The following is a 13656-nucleotide window of genomic DNA, read 5'->3' as shown; positions in this document are numbered from 1 at the left end:
GCCTGAGGCTTCCCTGGGCGAGCTGCCTGCTGCCGCCCCCTGCTGGCCACCACTGCCATCGCAGCACCGCGGGGCAGAGAGGTGCAGGCCACACGCATCCCGGGCTGACCTGTGAACAACCGGTCTCCAGGGCCAGGACAGAAGAGCTACGGGCACCTCGGTGGGAAGTGTGGTCCCAGACGGGAGCCTGCGATGGAAAACACTCCTACCTGGGGCATCGTTGGGACGACGGATGGCAATCATGGGGCAAGACTAAAACGCAGCGTCAGTGTGAGAGTACAAGAGTTCTCTAATATTTCTGCAACTTTTCTATAGCTACAAAAATTATTTCAAGGTTACAAAAAAAGCAACCAACAATAACCAGTTACTTTCAAAATCAAACACACGTCCTTCCCACATGACAGTTTTAACACGGCTTCCGGAGATAAGATAAGCCTCAGCTCGTCGGGCACAGGTTTTATTTACTTTTCTTTAATTTACAGAAAATATAAGCACAACTGCTCAAAGTGCAGCGTTACAATCTATAGGTAAGCCCACACTTCCACCAGTGTGAACCCCGAGAAGCCGCGTGATCCTCAAATATCTTCCAAGGTAGAAAGTCCTTCTCTCTTAAATAAGTTTTCGTATGGAGTCAGGTCCGTGTGCCGCAGGGAGGGCCTCACAGGGCCGAGCGATCGAAGAAAGTGCTCCTGACGCACTGCGGCTGCGTCCAGCCCGTCCTCCTGCAAGGCCAGCAGGGCCGCCTGGGGGAGAAAAGCACGGGACAGTCACGCCGCGGTCCGACAACGGACAGTCACGGTGACACTTACGTCTCGAGTCACAGGATTCCAAGATCCACGATCACTGGAAACGTTAAGCTAAAGAGTTACAGCAAGCGACTGAAAATCCACATCGCAGGACAGATTTCTCCTACATGAAAACTCCAGCCTCCCACAGAAGAAAAAGCAGAACAGTGAACACAAGGCGAGACTGAGAAACACAGCGAGTGCTTACGTCTTAACCAGCTCCTTACACAGCGCCAGGCATCTCCAAGTACCCCTCCCTCTGCACACACAGATGCTATCGTCTTTGCCACTGTCGGAAGCAGTTCTGGCTTCTCTTGTGTCTTTAGTTTCACTGTCACGGCTACCTTGATGCCTGAATCACAGGGACTGCAAACGTTTGTTTCAGTCATTTTGGCTTCGGGGAAAAGCCACAGCTCGCACAGTGCCAGACCGGACAGACAGGTGGACGGGACACGGCCACACTCTGTCCAGCTGTCCCTCACTGGATGTCTTGTTTATCACAAGTTGTAAAGACTCTCGGGAAGAGGGCTCCGGAGCTGCTCCAGAAAGTGGCAAGTGTGATGGCATGTGTGTGTCTCACGTACGTACTCGTGGTGGTGGACTTTTCACTGTAACACATTTTTATTCACACACACACTGCAGTTTTTGATCAGCCCATTTACATTGCGAGACCACATTATATTTTTTTAAAAAAGGAGAGAAACCTTCTGGGGCTTGGAGCAGGAAAGTTTTAGACAGTATTCATCATTCTTCCAGAGGAAAAGATCCAACACACATTCTGACCCGGCAGCTCTTTTTTTTTTTTTTTTTTGAGACAGGGTCTCACTATGTAGTTGAGGCTGACCTGGAACTCACTGTGTAGCCCAGGCTGGTCTTGAACTCACAGCGATCCTCCTGCCTCAGCCTCCCCAGGGCTGTGACCCGGCAGTTCTGATTGTAGCAGTGCACATATACAAAACATACAACCGCACACGTACACCAGGAGAGACGTGTAAGACTGTTCACAGGGGTGTGTTCGTAACGGCAGCAAAGTGGAAACCCAGATGCTCACTCATGTAGGAACAGAGAAACAGGATGTGGACCACACCGTGGAGCACCTCGCAGCCACACAGCCACGGAAACACACACCGTGGCTACACACGAGGTGCACACTCGTTTCTGACAGGACCGCTGGTCTGCCGGCAGGGAGCTCGGCTGGCCTCGGGCATGAGCGGACGGGTCCTTGCGCTGGAGGCGTCCCCTCTCCTGACACAGGCGGCGGTGACAACACTGGGACCCCTTTACAATACCTGTAACTGCCACCTAGACTGGGGCCTTTCCCTGAGTGCTGTACTTAGTAAAAGCCTACAGAAAACGAAGAGCCCACAGTGGCTCCTTCTCCCGAGAATAAAATCTAAACGCCTTCGGCGGCTGACGAGAGTCCTGCGAGCTGGCTTCTGCTCGCTTCTCCACACGGAGGGGCATGGACGTCGTCCCGTCCTTCACCGGCCCCCGCTGACCGCCCATCAGATCTGGGTCTCGGCCTGCGTCCCCTCAGGCTGCCTTCTCTCCGCTGAGTCTGGGCTCGGCACTGCCACGCTTTGCAGAGCCACGGACGACGTCCCCGGCCCAGCCTCGCTCCCTCCCTTTTTACAATTAAGAGACGGCGTCTCACGGAGCTGCCCGGCCGGCGCGGACCTCTGCCCCGGACGGAGTCTCCGAGCAAACGCCTAGTAAACGCGATGCAGTGAGGAGTCAGGACAGCTGCTCGGAACCTCGCATCCTTCACCCATAAGAACTTACTTCTCTGCAGAGGTTTCTGAGGTCAGCTCCAGAGAAGAAGCGCGTTTCAGCTGCTAGGCTTTCTAAGGAGACATCGGGTGCCAAGGGCATGTTCTTCGTGCAGACCTGTAAAACGGAAAGTCTGCCCTGGAAGGAGGGGGAACAGCACAGCTGTCATCCTGGACCACTCCCGCCTGTCACACTGTACGCGTGTACGGATATATATTTAGATACACAAATACATTTGGGACCCAGACACAGAAAAATTACTTCACTGGTAAATTAAGCCATTTACCATATGGTAATGGTAAAATGCTAATACCATAAATCGCTAAGGCTTTGATCATCAGTTTTGTTTGCTTATTTCTCCCAGGACCGGGGATCAAACTCAGGACCTTGTGTTTCCCAGGCAGCATCACCGAGCTACACAACCCAGCCCCTCTTCCCCCCTGGGTACCAGGGTTCAAACTGAGGATATCATTCATTTTTGGTCTCCAACCATGGGAACAGCTCATTAAGAGAAACATGAACCTCTTTAGGTACAAAAAGTGCTGCTGGAACGGTTTAAGCAGCAAGGGCACAGATTACCAGGCAGAATCTGAAATGACTGCAGACATTTAAAGTGTTTGATCCCTTGAAAAGGCGAAGCTCCCCCCTCCGCACCATCCCTGCGGGCCCTGCTGCCCAGGGTGGCGGGGTGACCAAGGCTGCTCACTGGGAGCTCACTCTGCTCCGGGACCCCGGTGCCTCATCCCCTCCAAAGCCCGTTTTGCTCCTCTGGAGCCCTCAGACACCCCCTGGCCCGGGCTGAGTGGCCACAGGCGGACACCGGGCACCCAGGGCGCGGCGGCGACGCGGGGCAGAGGCACCTTCTGATCCGGAGGGGGGATGTAGAGGACCCTGTCCAGTCTCCCGGGGCGCAGCAAGGCGTCGTCTAGCACATCCGGCCTGTTTGTTGCTGCGACGACCATGACATTCTGATTCAGAACTTCTTCAAATTCTGAAGGAAAACAACATAAGTAACACCAGGAACCGCGGGCAGTGGGAATGCATTCACATCACCGTCCGAAGGTCTGGCTGTCTCTAAGCGGGTGGCCTTGGGGTGCTCACACCCCACGCAGTGTACCCCGGAGAACACTGCTCCCCTGGGAGCTCAGTCCTGCCCGAGGCTTCCCCAGGCCCGAGGGCTCCTCCACTGTCACCCGTCTCTCCAGAGGCAGAAATAACGGCCATTAACCCGAGCGTCAGCCAGCAGACCCCGGAGTAAATGAGAAACGCTTACAAGTGGACAGGGCCCGGCTCACGCACTGGGCGGTGAGACCAGCTCTTGGGCTGAGGGGTCCCAGCGGTCTTTCAGGGGCGACTCCCCCGCCCGCTGCAGGGAGGGGCTTGGCTGGCCCCAGGGTCCCTTCCACTTCAGGTGTGACGTGCTCCTCACCAAAGGAACAGCTTTGAAAGGGAGAAATAAACACGAACAGAGGAGAAGAGGAGAGAAGTGGTGGATGGGGTAATGAGAGCAAACCGGACAGCGAGGAGAGCCGGACACGAAGGAAGAGGCCGCCCCACGGGGGACCAGGCCGTGATCACGTACACGAACACTGGCTCGCTTTACACAGACATTTTGGGACAGGGTGGAAAGTGGCTGTTTAGGAGATAACATCAGAATCAACCCCTTTCCCCACAAGTAAGTGCAACTGGATTTCCTGTTCTCGGGAAGACCACCACCCAGGGTCTTTCAGCTGCTCTGGTCCCACAGGGAAAGCAGCAGGGCCCGGCCCGGCAAGGCCCTTCCCCGCCTGCCCCGACCCGCTTCCTCGCATCTCAGTGGCGCGCAGGCCCACGCCGTCCAGCTCGGTCAGGAGGACAGACAGCACGCGCTCCTGGACATCACAGCCTGCTCCGCCACCAGCCGAGCGCCAGCCGGCCACCGAGTCGATTTCGTCCAGAAACACGATGGCGGGCGTGTTCGCTCTCGCTTGTCGAAATACCTTAGGTTGAGTGAGGAAAACGTCAGACGTTCACACTCCGCTGGGACGCCTGGAGGAGAGGCCTCTGCATTACAGCTTATGGTTTCAAAATAGAAAAAGGAAGACTGACTCTAAATGCTCGAGAACTGGGGAACAAAGAAATAAAACAAGGAATAATCAAGTGGTATGTAGGCATTCAATCATATTTTCAAGAGATATTTACATGAAATTTCAAAAGCAATCATGTTAAATTTAAAAAGTAGGGTAATGCTGTAGATGGATAAAATTTGACCTCTACTTTGTAAAACAAACAAACAAAAACAAAAAACAAAAAACCCCAAAACAGAAATCCACCAAAATATTAACAGGTAGAGATTATAAAAGGTCTTTTACTTATTTATTTTGGTTTTTGGAGACAGGATCCCACTGTGCAGCCCAGGCTGGCCTTGAACTTCCAGCGATCCTCCTGCCTCAGCCTCCCAAGTGCTGGGATCACAGGCGTGCGCCACCACACCCGGCTTTGCGAGTTCTCTTATTTAAACTTCCCTGCATTTTCTATGAATAAACGTGTATTTTTTCACATAGAAAAAAATATCTGTCTTCTTTTTGTCAAAAAAGGCTTTTCTATGAGGCGTGAAATAAGGGGTCCAAAGCAAGCATAAACACACAGGAAACCAGCAAACCTGAGCCAAGGCTTTTTCTGAATCGCCAACGAAAGGCGAGAAGAGCTCCGCTCCACTCAGTGAGACGAAGGCGCAGCGGCAGCTGGTGGCCAGGGCCCGCACCAGGGTGGTCTTGGCGCAGCCAGGCGGCCCGTGGAGCAGGAGGCCGCGGGGAGGCTTCAGGCCCATCCGGGCAAAGGCCTGTGGGAACCTCAGGGGCCACTCGATGCTCTGTGTGGAGGAGGAAGGTCCCTGAGGCCGGGCAGCCCCAGACCGAAGCCGGCTCCTCCCTCACACTTCCCTGCCTCCAGACCAGCGCCCCGCCCACCTCAGGAGCCCTCGCCGGTCAGTGCGCACAGGGTGCCTCCTTACCCTCCTCTCTGCCCAGGTGCCCCACAGTCTCCTCCCCATGCCGGCCGCAGCCTCCTCCTACTCCCCCTCTGGCCACCACCCTGCTTATACTTTCACTTTTTCTCTTGTCTTTGAGGCAGGGCCTCGCTCCATTGCCCAGGCTGGCTCAAACTTGCCACGATCCTCCTGCCTCAGCCTCCCGAGTGCTGGGAGCACAGGTAAGCACCACCACAGCTGGCCCACCTATACTGTTAGAACGCTTATTGACTTTGCTCATTTTCCCCTGTTGACTATGCTGTTCTGCTCTTGCTAGAACAGAAGCAAAGTTCCCCTCTAAATCTTCAGCACCTCTCGTGACACCTGTCTAACGCAGGTATTGGACAAACGTTAAGTGAACTATGAATGAGCCCTGTGTGCCTGGCTTTCCTGTTGTTATTTCAGATGCAGAAACTCAGACACAGACCTGCCCGCTCCTTTCTGCGTCAGCAGCATTGACATCGACCCCAGGCAATTTAATCCCCTTGCACCCGCTTTTCACTACTGCTGTAACCTCTACAGAAAGAGGGACAGCCCAGGCTGCACGCACCCTAGTTAGGGACACAGGCTCACGGGCCAACAACTGGCTGGAAAACAGCACCACTGGGGGAAGGAGCCCTACACACAGCGGGGTGACCTGGGAGCCCAGAGATCTCGCCAGCACCGGGGAGGGAGACGGGAGCAGCTGGGGAGGCAGGCGGAGGTCTGCCATGATTCAGTCGGCAGCCACCCTAAGGCTGCTGCGTCCCAGGGGCACACACCGGAAGCACAGGATGTCAGGCAGGCTGAGTTCTGGCTTTGATTGCGGGCAGGGAGCCGGGGTGACCACCGGGCCCGACACACGGTGGGGGCGAGCCTGGCCTCCAGCAGGCGGGCAGCTCCGGGGCATGAGGGCTAGAAGAGTCCCCGAGCTCCTCAGAGATCAAAGCCGGCAGTTTCTGGGGACAGCGGGGCCTCGGGGCACCAGCCCTGGATGGCAGGGAAGCCCACCCACAGCCGGGGGAGGAAGGCGTCAGAGGGAGGAAGCCCACTGCCCCCAGGTGGCACCGCTAGAGGGATTTTACAGCCGTATTCGTGGGGGCAGAGCTCACATGCAGGCTGGGGTCCAGCCCCTCAGAGCAGAACAGGAGGGGACCTGCGGAGGGCGCCCCCGTCCACCATGAGGTCACCCGCTCTGCAAACCCCACACCCTCTCGAGTCTAGGTCAGAACTCGGGGAAACTGAGGCTCAGCACTCGTATATGGGCAGCCCACAGACTCAGAATAGTTTATAGATTTTTTTAACATTTTAGGGTAAAGAAACTAATCAAAATAATGATAACAATGGGTAAACTTTGAAACGTATGATTTCCGTTAAGTGTGATTACAGCGGCAGGAGCCCTTCAGTGTCTGGCCAGGGCGTGGACACGGCAACCTGAGGCAGCTGGGGGGTCCCATTCGGAAGAGCCCTGGCTGGGTGTGGCCCCAGGTTTGAGTCTCGGCACAGGGAAAAGGAAGCTCAGGCCCGCACGCACACGGTGGCTTCTGAGCGTCCTCCACACTGTGAAGCCATCCTGGTCACTCACAGTAGCCGCGGCATAGTCAGCTCTCTGCACCGCCGGGCAGCTGAGAGAACAGCCTGCCCAGATGCAACTCCTGACCCAGGTCCTCCCCAGTGGTGGCCAAGTGTCCCCTCCCGGGTCCACCGCTGCTCCCGCCAGACAGCGGCACTGAAGCCCCTGAGGCTCACATGGCCAGCGGGCTCCCCGCGGAGAAACCCAGCCTGTCCTCCTGTCCTAGATCCCAGCGCAGTGCAGCGGTGACCACCAGAAGCGGGCTGAGGGGGAGCCAGGAGAGGTCGGGGGCAAGGGACACAGACGTCCGTGACTGCAGCGGGCGTCTCCGCGCCTGTTCTCGACACCGATGCACGGGACATTGGACCCCATCTGCCAGCCGAGCAGATTATCCGTTACCTGTTTCAGCTTCAGTTTTACGTCTTCCAGGCCACCGATCTCTTCCCAGTCCACAGGCCTGACGTCCAGCAGCCCGATGGCGCTTCGGAACGATGAAGGCTGGATCTTCTTAAAGGCGGCGTGGAAGTCCGCTCCCTCAATTGCAGGGCTGCCTTGGTGCTGAGGAAACACACCCCAAAAAGCACACCCGACAGGAAATCAGGAGGGCCTTCTTTGTGCTACGCAAGCACAATTATTTTCTTTAATCCTCTTTTGGAAATCTATTTTGTTATCATAAAATATATTTATATACATGGCACCCCCCCCAAAAGAACACCACTCAGCAAACCCCACTCACATTTACCATCAGCTAAGTATTCTTCTAGCACGTTTTGTGTCAGTAACATATGCATCCTTTCAGCAAGCTGACCTATGCTATATATGTATATATTATATATATATATATGTACAATATATATATAGTACATATTCTGTACTTTTTCGTCTATCTTAGAAATCCTTCTAACAATAGGTCAGTGTCAGCCTTGTTATTAAAGCTGCAGCTGAAGTCTATCTGCTCAGGGTTAAGCATTTTCTGTAATGATTTTCTCAAAGTGGAACTGCACATTTATAACCTTGGCAGCTACTACTAACATGTTCTCTGGAGAAGCTGCAACCGGTTATTTTCCTAGTGACGAGAGGCTGCTGCCCCAGCCACTCTGCATCACTGGATGTTGTCACACGTCTAGGTTTCAGCCCAGGGGACAGGAAGCAACGGTACTTGCTAAGCAACCACTAAAGTTCCTCCGTTCAGAGGGGGTGGAGGGAACGGAGGACTCACTTAGAAGTCACTGCTTTTGCAGCATTTACAGTAAAGGCTGGTGTGGCAAGAACAGGATGCCACATCTGTGTAAGCGAAGGTTTGGAGAGAGAGATCTGCACGTCTGTGTCTCATCACACATTTCTCGGGGGCAAGAAGGAACAGAGATGACAGAGGGCAGAAACTGGACACGACCTCGACTGGCTGATAATAGTCAGCCCACCAACGAGGAGCCCCTGACATCCTGTGCCTCTAAACATGGTACTGTGAGGACCCAATGTTGCTTATACAGTGTTCCCAAAAGGGATGTAGACCCCCAATCTGGCCATTCTACAAAACACGCCACCCGCCTCACCTACATCAATGTCAAATGTTTCAGATTAAAAAAAAATGTGTTCAAGATTTGGTGCAGGCCTATAATCCCAGCACTTGGGAGGCTGAGGCAGGAGGAGTGCTGAGAGTTGAAGGCTAGCATGGGCTGCACAGTGAGCTCAAGGCCAGCCTGAACTACACAGTAAGACCCTGTCTCAAATTAAAAAAAGGGCTCAAGATTAAAAAGACTAAAAGAAGTGCAATCTGCTATCCTGAATTAGATCCTGTTCAAAAGAAAAAAATGCTAAAAAAGATGAAGACATCTCTAAATGAGAAATTAGGCCACATATTTTGATAACAGTCTGTATCAGTGTTAAATGACTACACTGTGGCCATGTACGGACAACCTTGTTATTTATTTATTTGTTGGGGGGGTGGTACCAGGGGTTGAACTCGGGACCTTGCTCTTACAAGGAAGGTGGTGGCACCACTGAGCTAAATCCCTGGCCCTGGACAACCTTGTGTTTAGGAAACAATAATATGTGAAGGGCCACAGGGTCATGATTTGTGTGACCCATTGTCAGACGGCTTCTCCCAAAGCAAAAACTAAACAGGGTGCTCAAGTGTGCACACGGAGGGTGGGGAGAGTGACAGAGAGTGAGGAAGGTAATGTGATAAGGTGCTAAAGATCAGTGAATCTGGATGAAGGGTTTAACAGCTATTCACTACAACTATGCACCTTCCTTCAGTTTTAAAGTAAACTCACGAAAAACAAACCTGAAAAGGAATACTTTTAAACAAGATTAAGATGGAAGATTCTTCACGGTGATTGATATTCTTTTTATTATCAGCTCCTTGTCCCCCTGCCTTGCTGTCTGCTGTTGGTCTTGTCCCACTGATTTCTAAGAGTTCTTTCTGTATTAAGGAAACTGGGCTAAAAGTACTTTCCTTCCCAAGTGTTCAAATTAGCAAATCATACCCTTTCTCCTGTAAGATTTTATGTGTGTGTAGAAAGGCCACCTTCACATGGAGATTTTATTTTGTAAGGAGTCTTCCTTAGTTCCCTGATCAGTTTGGCAAAGCAAAATTTTGGTTAAAAACTCCTTATGTCTGCTTTGTCCATATTATATTTACTAAAGAATTTGTCCTCTCACATCAAATTCCAAACATTTAGTTGTTCACAAATCCCCATTTTTCAACAGCAATCCAACTTCTTATATGTTATGTTAGGTGGACAGATAGAGAGCTATTCTGGAAAGTATTTTCCAAAAATATAAACAATGGTAATCTCTGGGAGGCGAAGTTTCAGGCAAATTTTACTTTCTTTGTAACTTTGCCTATCCTGTTTAATTTCTCATGAAGAACATTAGCACATAATTTTTAAAATACAGTCACGTGTTGCCAACAACGGGGATGTCACAGTGAGTGACGCACCATTAACCAACTCTGCCGCTGAGTGGGCATCACACACACACACACACACACACACACACAGGCGTGGTGAAGCCTAGTGCAGGCTGTGTGCACCCACCCTGGTGCATCCGGCCTGTCGCTGAGCAGAGCACTTCTTACGGGCCAGCAGCCTTCCATTTCGGGGACCTGCACTCATGAGGCAAAGCCAGCTCACGTCTGAGAGTCCCACCCGCAGCGAGGGTCCCTTCCTGTTCATCATCTCACTCGCTCTTTCGGGCAGGGCGCATCCTCTCCCCTCCGTATTAGGCTACACCTGTGAACCTTTCACAGGAACACTTCACAAAAGGGTCACCAACTCTCACGGATCCTCGTCTGGCCGCCCCTCAGCGGCCCGGTAGGGAAAGAAGAAAAAGACGAGCCAGTACCTTCCCGGATGCCTCCGGCCCTTCTTCCTGTGCCTCTCTTCCTTGCACTCCCCCGGGCGCTTCCTGCACTCAGCCACTGCCCGTGGGAACTACACTTAGGCTCCTCCTGAAGCAGCAGCGGCTGACTGGTCCACCTAAGCCAGAGGCGCTCGGTCAAACTCGGATCTTTCAAAGCACAGGGGATCCTAAACCCACCTCATCCTTTCCCTCACAGGGGGCCCAGGCTCACACATCTACAATGCGGACTTTATGGAAATGGCACGCAGTGTGGGTTCTAAACATACAAGATGACCTAGAAGTCCACATAACTTCTCCCCGTCTTCAGTGTGAGAGTAAAAATAAAAGAAGAGTAAGATATTTCAGGAAAATCCCAAGGGCCCACTCTTCTGGTCAGGGAAGTTTGCTTTCCTACAAGGTACTTATGAATAACAAAGGGGAAACTAGTATCTTAGCACTGGAGAAATCTCAGATATAACATCTTATCCCAGAAAGCAAAGTTAACTTCGGTAGGTCTGAGAGATGCCACGTGGTGCATAGCAGACAACAGGGAAACCCCAGGGCCATTGCCGTGCTATTCCCACCCAAAATGCAACACCTGAATTGTGCAAGGAAACATCTGTCAGACAGGAGCTGAGGAACAGAGTATCTGACTCGAGCTACTAAAAAGTTAAGGTCATGAAAGACCAAAGGATGGTCCCAGACCAAGGTCTATTTGGACGAGGAAAAGCACGGTGTCAGTGTGAATTTCCTCGGCTTGATCATCTTCCCGTGGTTAGAGTTCTTGCTTTTAGCAAATAAACACCTAAAGTTTTCAAGGTGAAAGGGCATCACGCCTGCAGTATATTCTTAGATCGTTTCAGGAAAAAAATATAAACTCAAACACCTGATGACAAGATGGTAAATGTGGAAAAATGCGGTATTTGGAGAGCCTGGGTGAAGGGTATACAGAAATTCTTCATACTGTTTTTTGCAATTTTTGTCTGACATTGCTTCAAAGTCTGAAACTGCTTCACAATAATTAAAAAAAAAACCCAAATAAACGGATTCTTCTGGGGCCACACTGTCTCTTGTGGCTGCTCTGGGCTTCAGCAATAGGGGGCTGCTATGAGAGGAGAGATCCGCTGTACAGAACTGGAAGACTCCATCCTTACCTTGTAGTCGAGATATAAAAATACAGATAAGACACGGCTGTGGAAGCTGCCAAAGATTCCAAGAACGCGTACTTACCGCCTTTCCTGGAGCCCCGTACTAACCTGCTACATGAACAGAAAGACGGAGTGCAGCGGTCAGGCAGGCAGCAGCCCTCCTACCTTGTCGGCGCGGAGGAGCGCGAGCACTGCGGCCTCCCGGCACAGCGCCGTCAGGTCGGCGCCCACGTAGCCCACGGTCATCTGCGCGAGCTCATCTAGATCCACAGCCCTGGACACGGGCATCTTTGAGGTGATCACCTGCAGAATCGCCTTCCTCTGTTTCAGCGTGGGAGTCCCGATGATAACCTATGAGGGAATAAAGAGAAAAAGAAAATTAAAGTTTACAGTTTTAAGTGTCTCTTTATCCACACAACTAAACAGGAATTTAGCGAACCAGTCTGGATCTAGCGCCTTGCTCTTCTAAGTATACCTTAAGTTAGGAATGTATGAAGACCCCAATTTTTCAGTGGCATGATAAGAGGCTGCAAAATCACACAAATATACCATTCAACGAGTTTTTGTTATTTTAGGGAATCTACCAAGTTCTCAGAGCCAGGGACAGAGTAGTAAGCCACGTGGTTCAGGTCCCAGGTCCCGACCCAGATAGAGCACATTCTGGAGACAATTACTGGATGGTACAAGAAATCCACCCAAGCCCTGAACAGATTAATCTAAAAACGTACAACTTCCTCTCTTTATAGAATCCCACCACAAAATTCAAACATCACTTACTCGCTAAATTTCTTCCAAAAACCAAGAATCAGTCTAGGAACAAAATTACAAAACAGGGCAGCTTTGAACACTCAATCTTCCACCAACTGAAGGAGCGACTGTGGGTACTTTCTCACTTGTAACCAGTTAAAACTCTTTGGTGATGCAGAAGCCACAGCGAGAATGATTACTATGATTTCAGTGCAAACTACAGCCGGTACCCCATTTTCTGTGCAGAAAGCAGCATTACTGAACCACACAAGGTACAGAGCGGTGGCCTATTAAGCTGCACACTATGAGTCCTGGGTTAGCCACAAAATCGAGGGCCACCAGATGCTGAGCTCTGGAGAGGGTTGTCGGGCCGCAGAATCACCTATCCATCAACCAAGTCGCTGGTGACCACCCTGCCCAAACTCAGCTGCCGACGCTGCAATACGTGGTTCAGCCTGGTTCTACCATTCACTGCCATTTCTGACTCATTCTGATCCTTAGCCTGTAACACTCTGCCTCCTTTGAATTCCAGCAAAATCAATTTAGGATAAAGATCCCAAATTCCGTTTCAGGTCTCCTCTTGGTGTGCATATCCAAAACATGAGGAAAACGCAGTCATGCTGTTGCACTCATATCTGACAGAATTAATGTGGTGCAACACATTTAGAACTAATGCTTTCAATTCCCCTTTACTGCATAATACAAGGACAGTTTCCTGTTAACTAAGATGAACCCATGGCTTTTGGTTTCAGGACAAATTCTTCAATTAGATACATGTGAGAGACAACTGTGCAGCTCATCTGTAGGACAGCATGCTAGTGTCCTGATAAGGCATGAGATTAAAACTTTGGCTTCGTTCTTCCTTTCTTCTCCCTTTTCATTTCAACACTTCTTGAAGCTACTTTTATTTTAAATTCTCATTCATACTGAATAGGCTTGTAAGAGATCAGGCTCCCTGAAGGATTCACCTGATAATAGTAGGGCTTATCTTCAGGACCTGCACAATGACACTAGTTTCTAGATGCCCCTCATCTCTAGGGACAAACTGACTCTTGGAAAACGGCCTGGTTGGCAGATCATACATGGGCACTGCCTGTGTTTTCTGCGGTACAAAGAGCCCTGGACTGACTTCCCCGGTTCCCGGAGCGAAGAAGCCCAGGGACAAGGCCACCGGCCGGGCCCATTCACCTCGCGGTCGAACCTCCCGGGTCTGCGCAGCGCGGGGTCCAGCGCGTCGGGCCGGTTGGTGGTCCCCACCACCACCACGTCGCGGTCCCCGTCGAAGCCATCCAGCAGCGTCAG

The 13656-nt window shown here is 51.6% G+C and overlaps 1 protein-coding gene across 1 annotated transcript; it reads right to left on the bottom strand.

The window, feature by feature from the left end:
* Window positions 1-414: 414 nt before the first annotated feature.
* Spata5l1 (spermatogenesis associated 5 like 1) lies at window positions 415-13656 on the bottom strand (the record flags this gene model as incomplete). Its single annotated transcript, XM_033765321.1, has 8 exons — window positions 415-743; window positions 2568-2693; window positions 3416-3546; window positions 4339-4534; window positions 5197-5406; window positions 7514-7672; window positions 11773-11958; window positions 13543-13656. Coding segments are annotated over 8 exons (1290 nt in total), but the record flags the coding sequence as incomplete, so codon positions are not given.

This window comes from Fukomys damarensis, unplaced genomic scaffold (genome assembly GCF_012274545.1).
Source record: "Fukomys damarensis isolate Sample0158 unplaced genomic scaffold, DMR_v1.0_HiC HiC_scaffold_17, whole genome shotgun sequence".
Lineage (NCBI taxonomy): Eukaryota > Metazoa > Chordata > Mammalia > Rodentia > Bathyergidae > Fukomys > Fukomys damarensis.
This window is presented reverse-complemented; position numbering and strand designations above follow the sequence as displayed.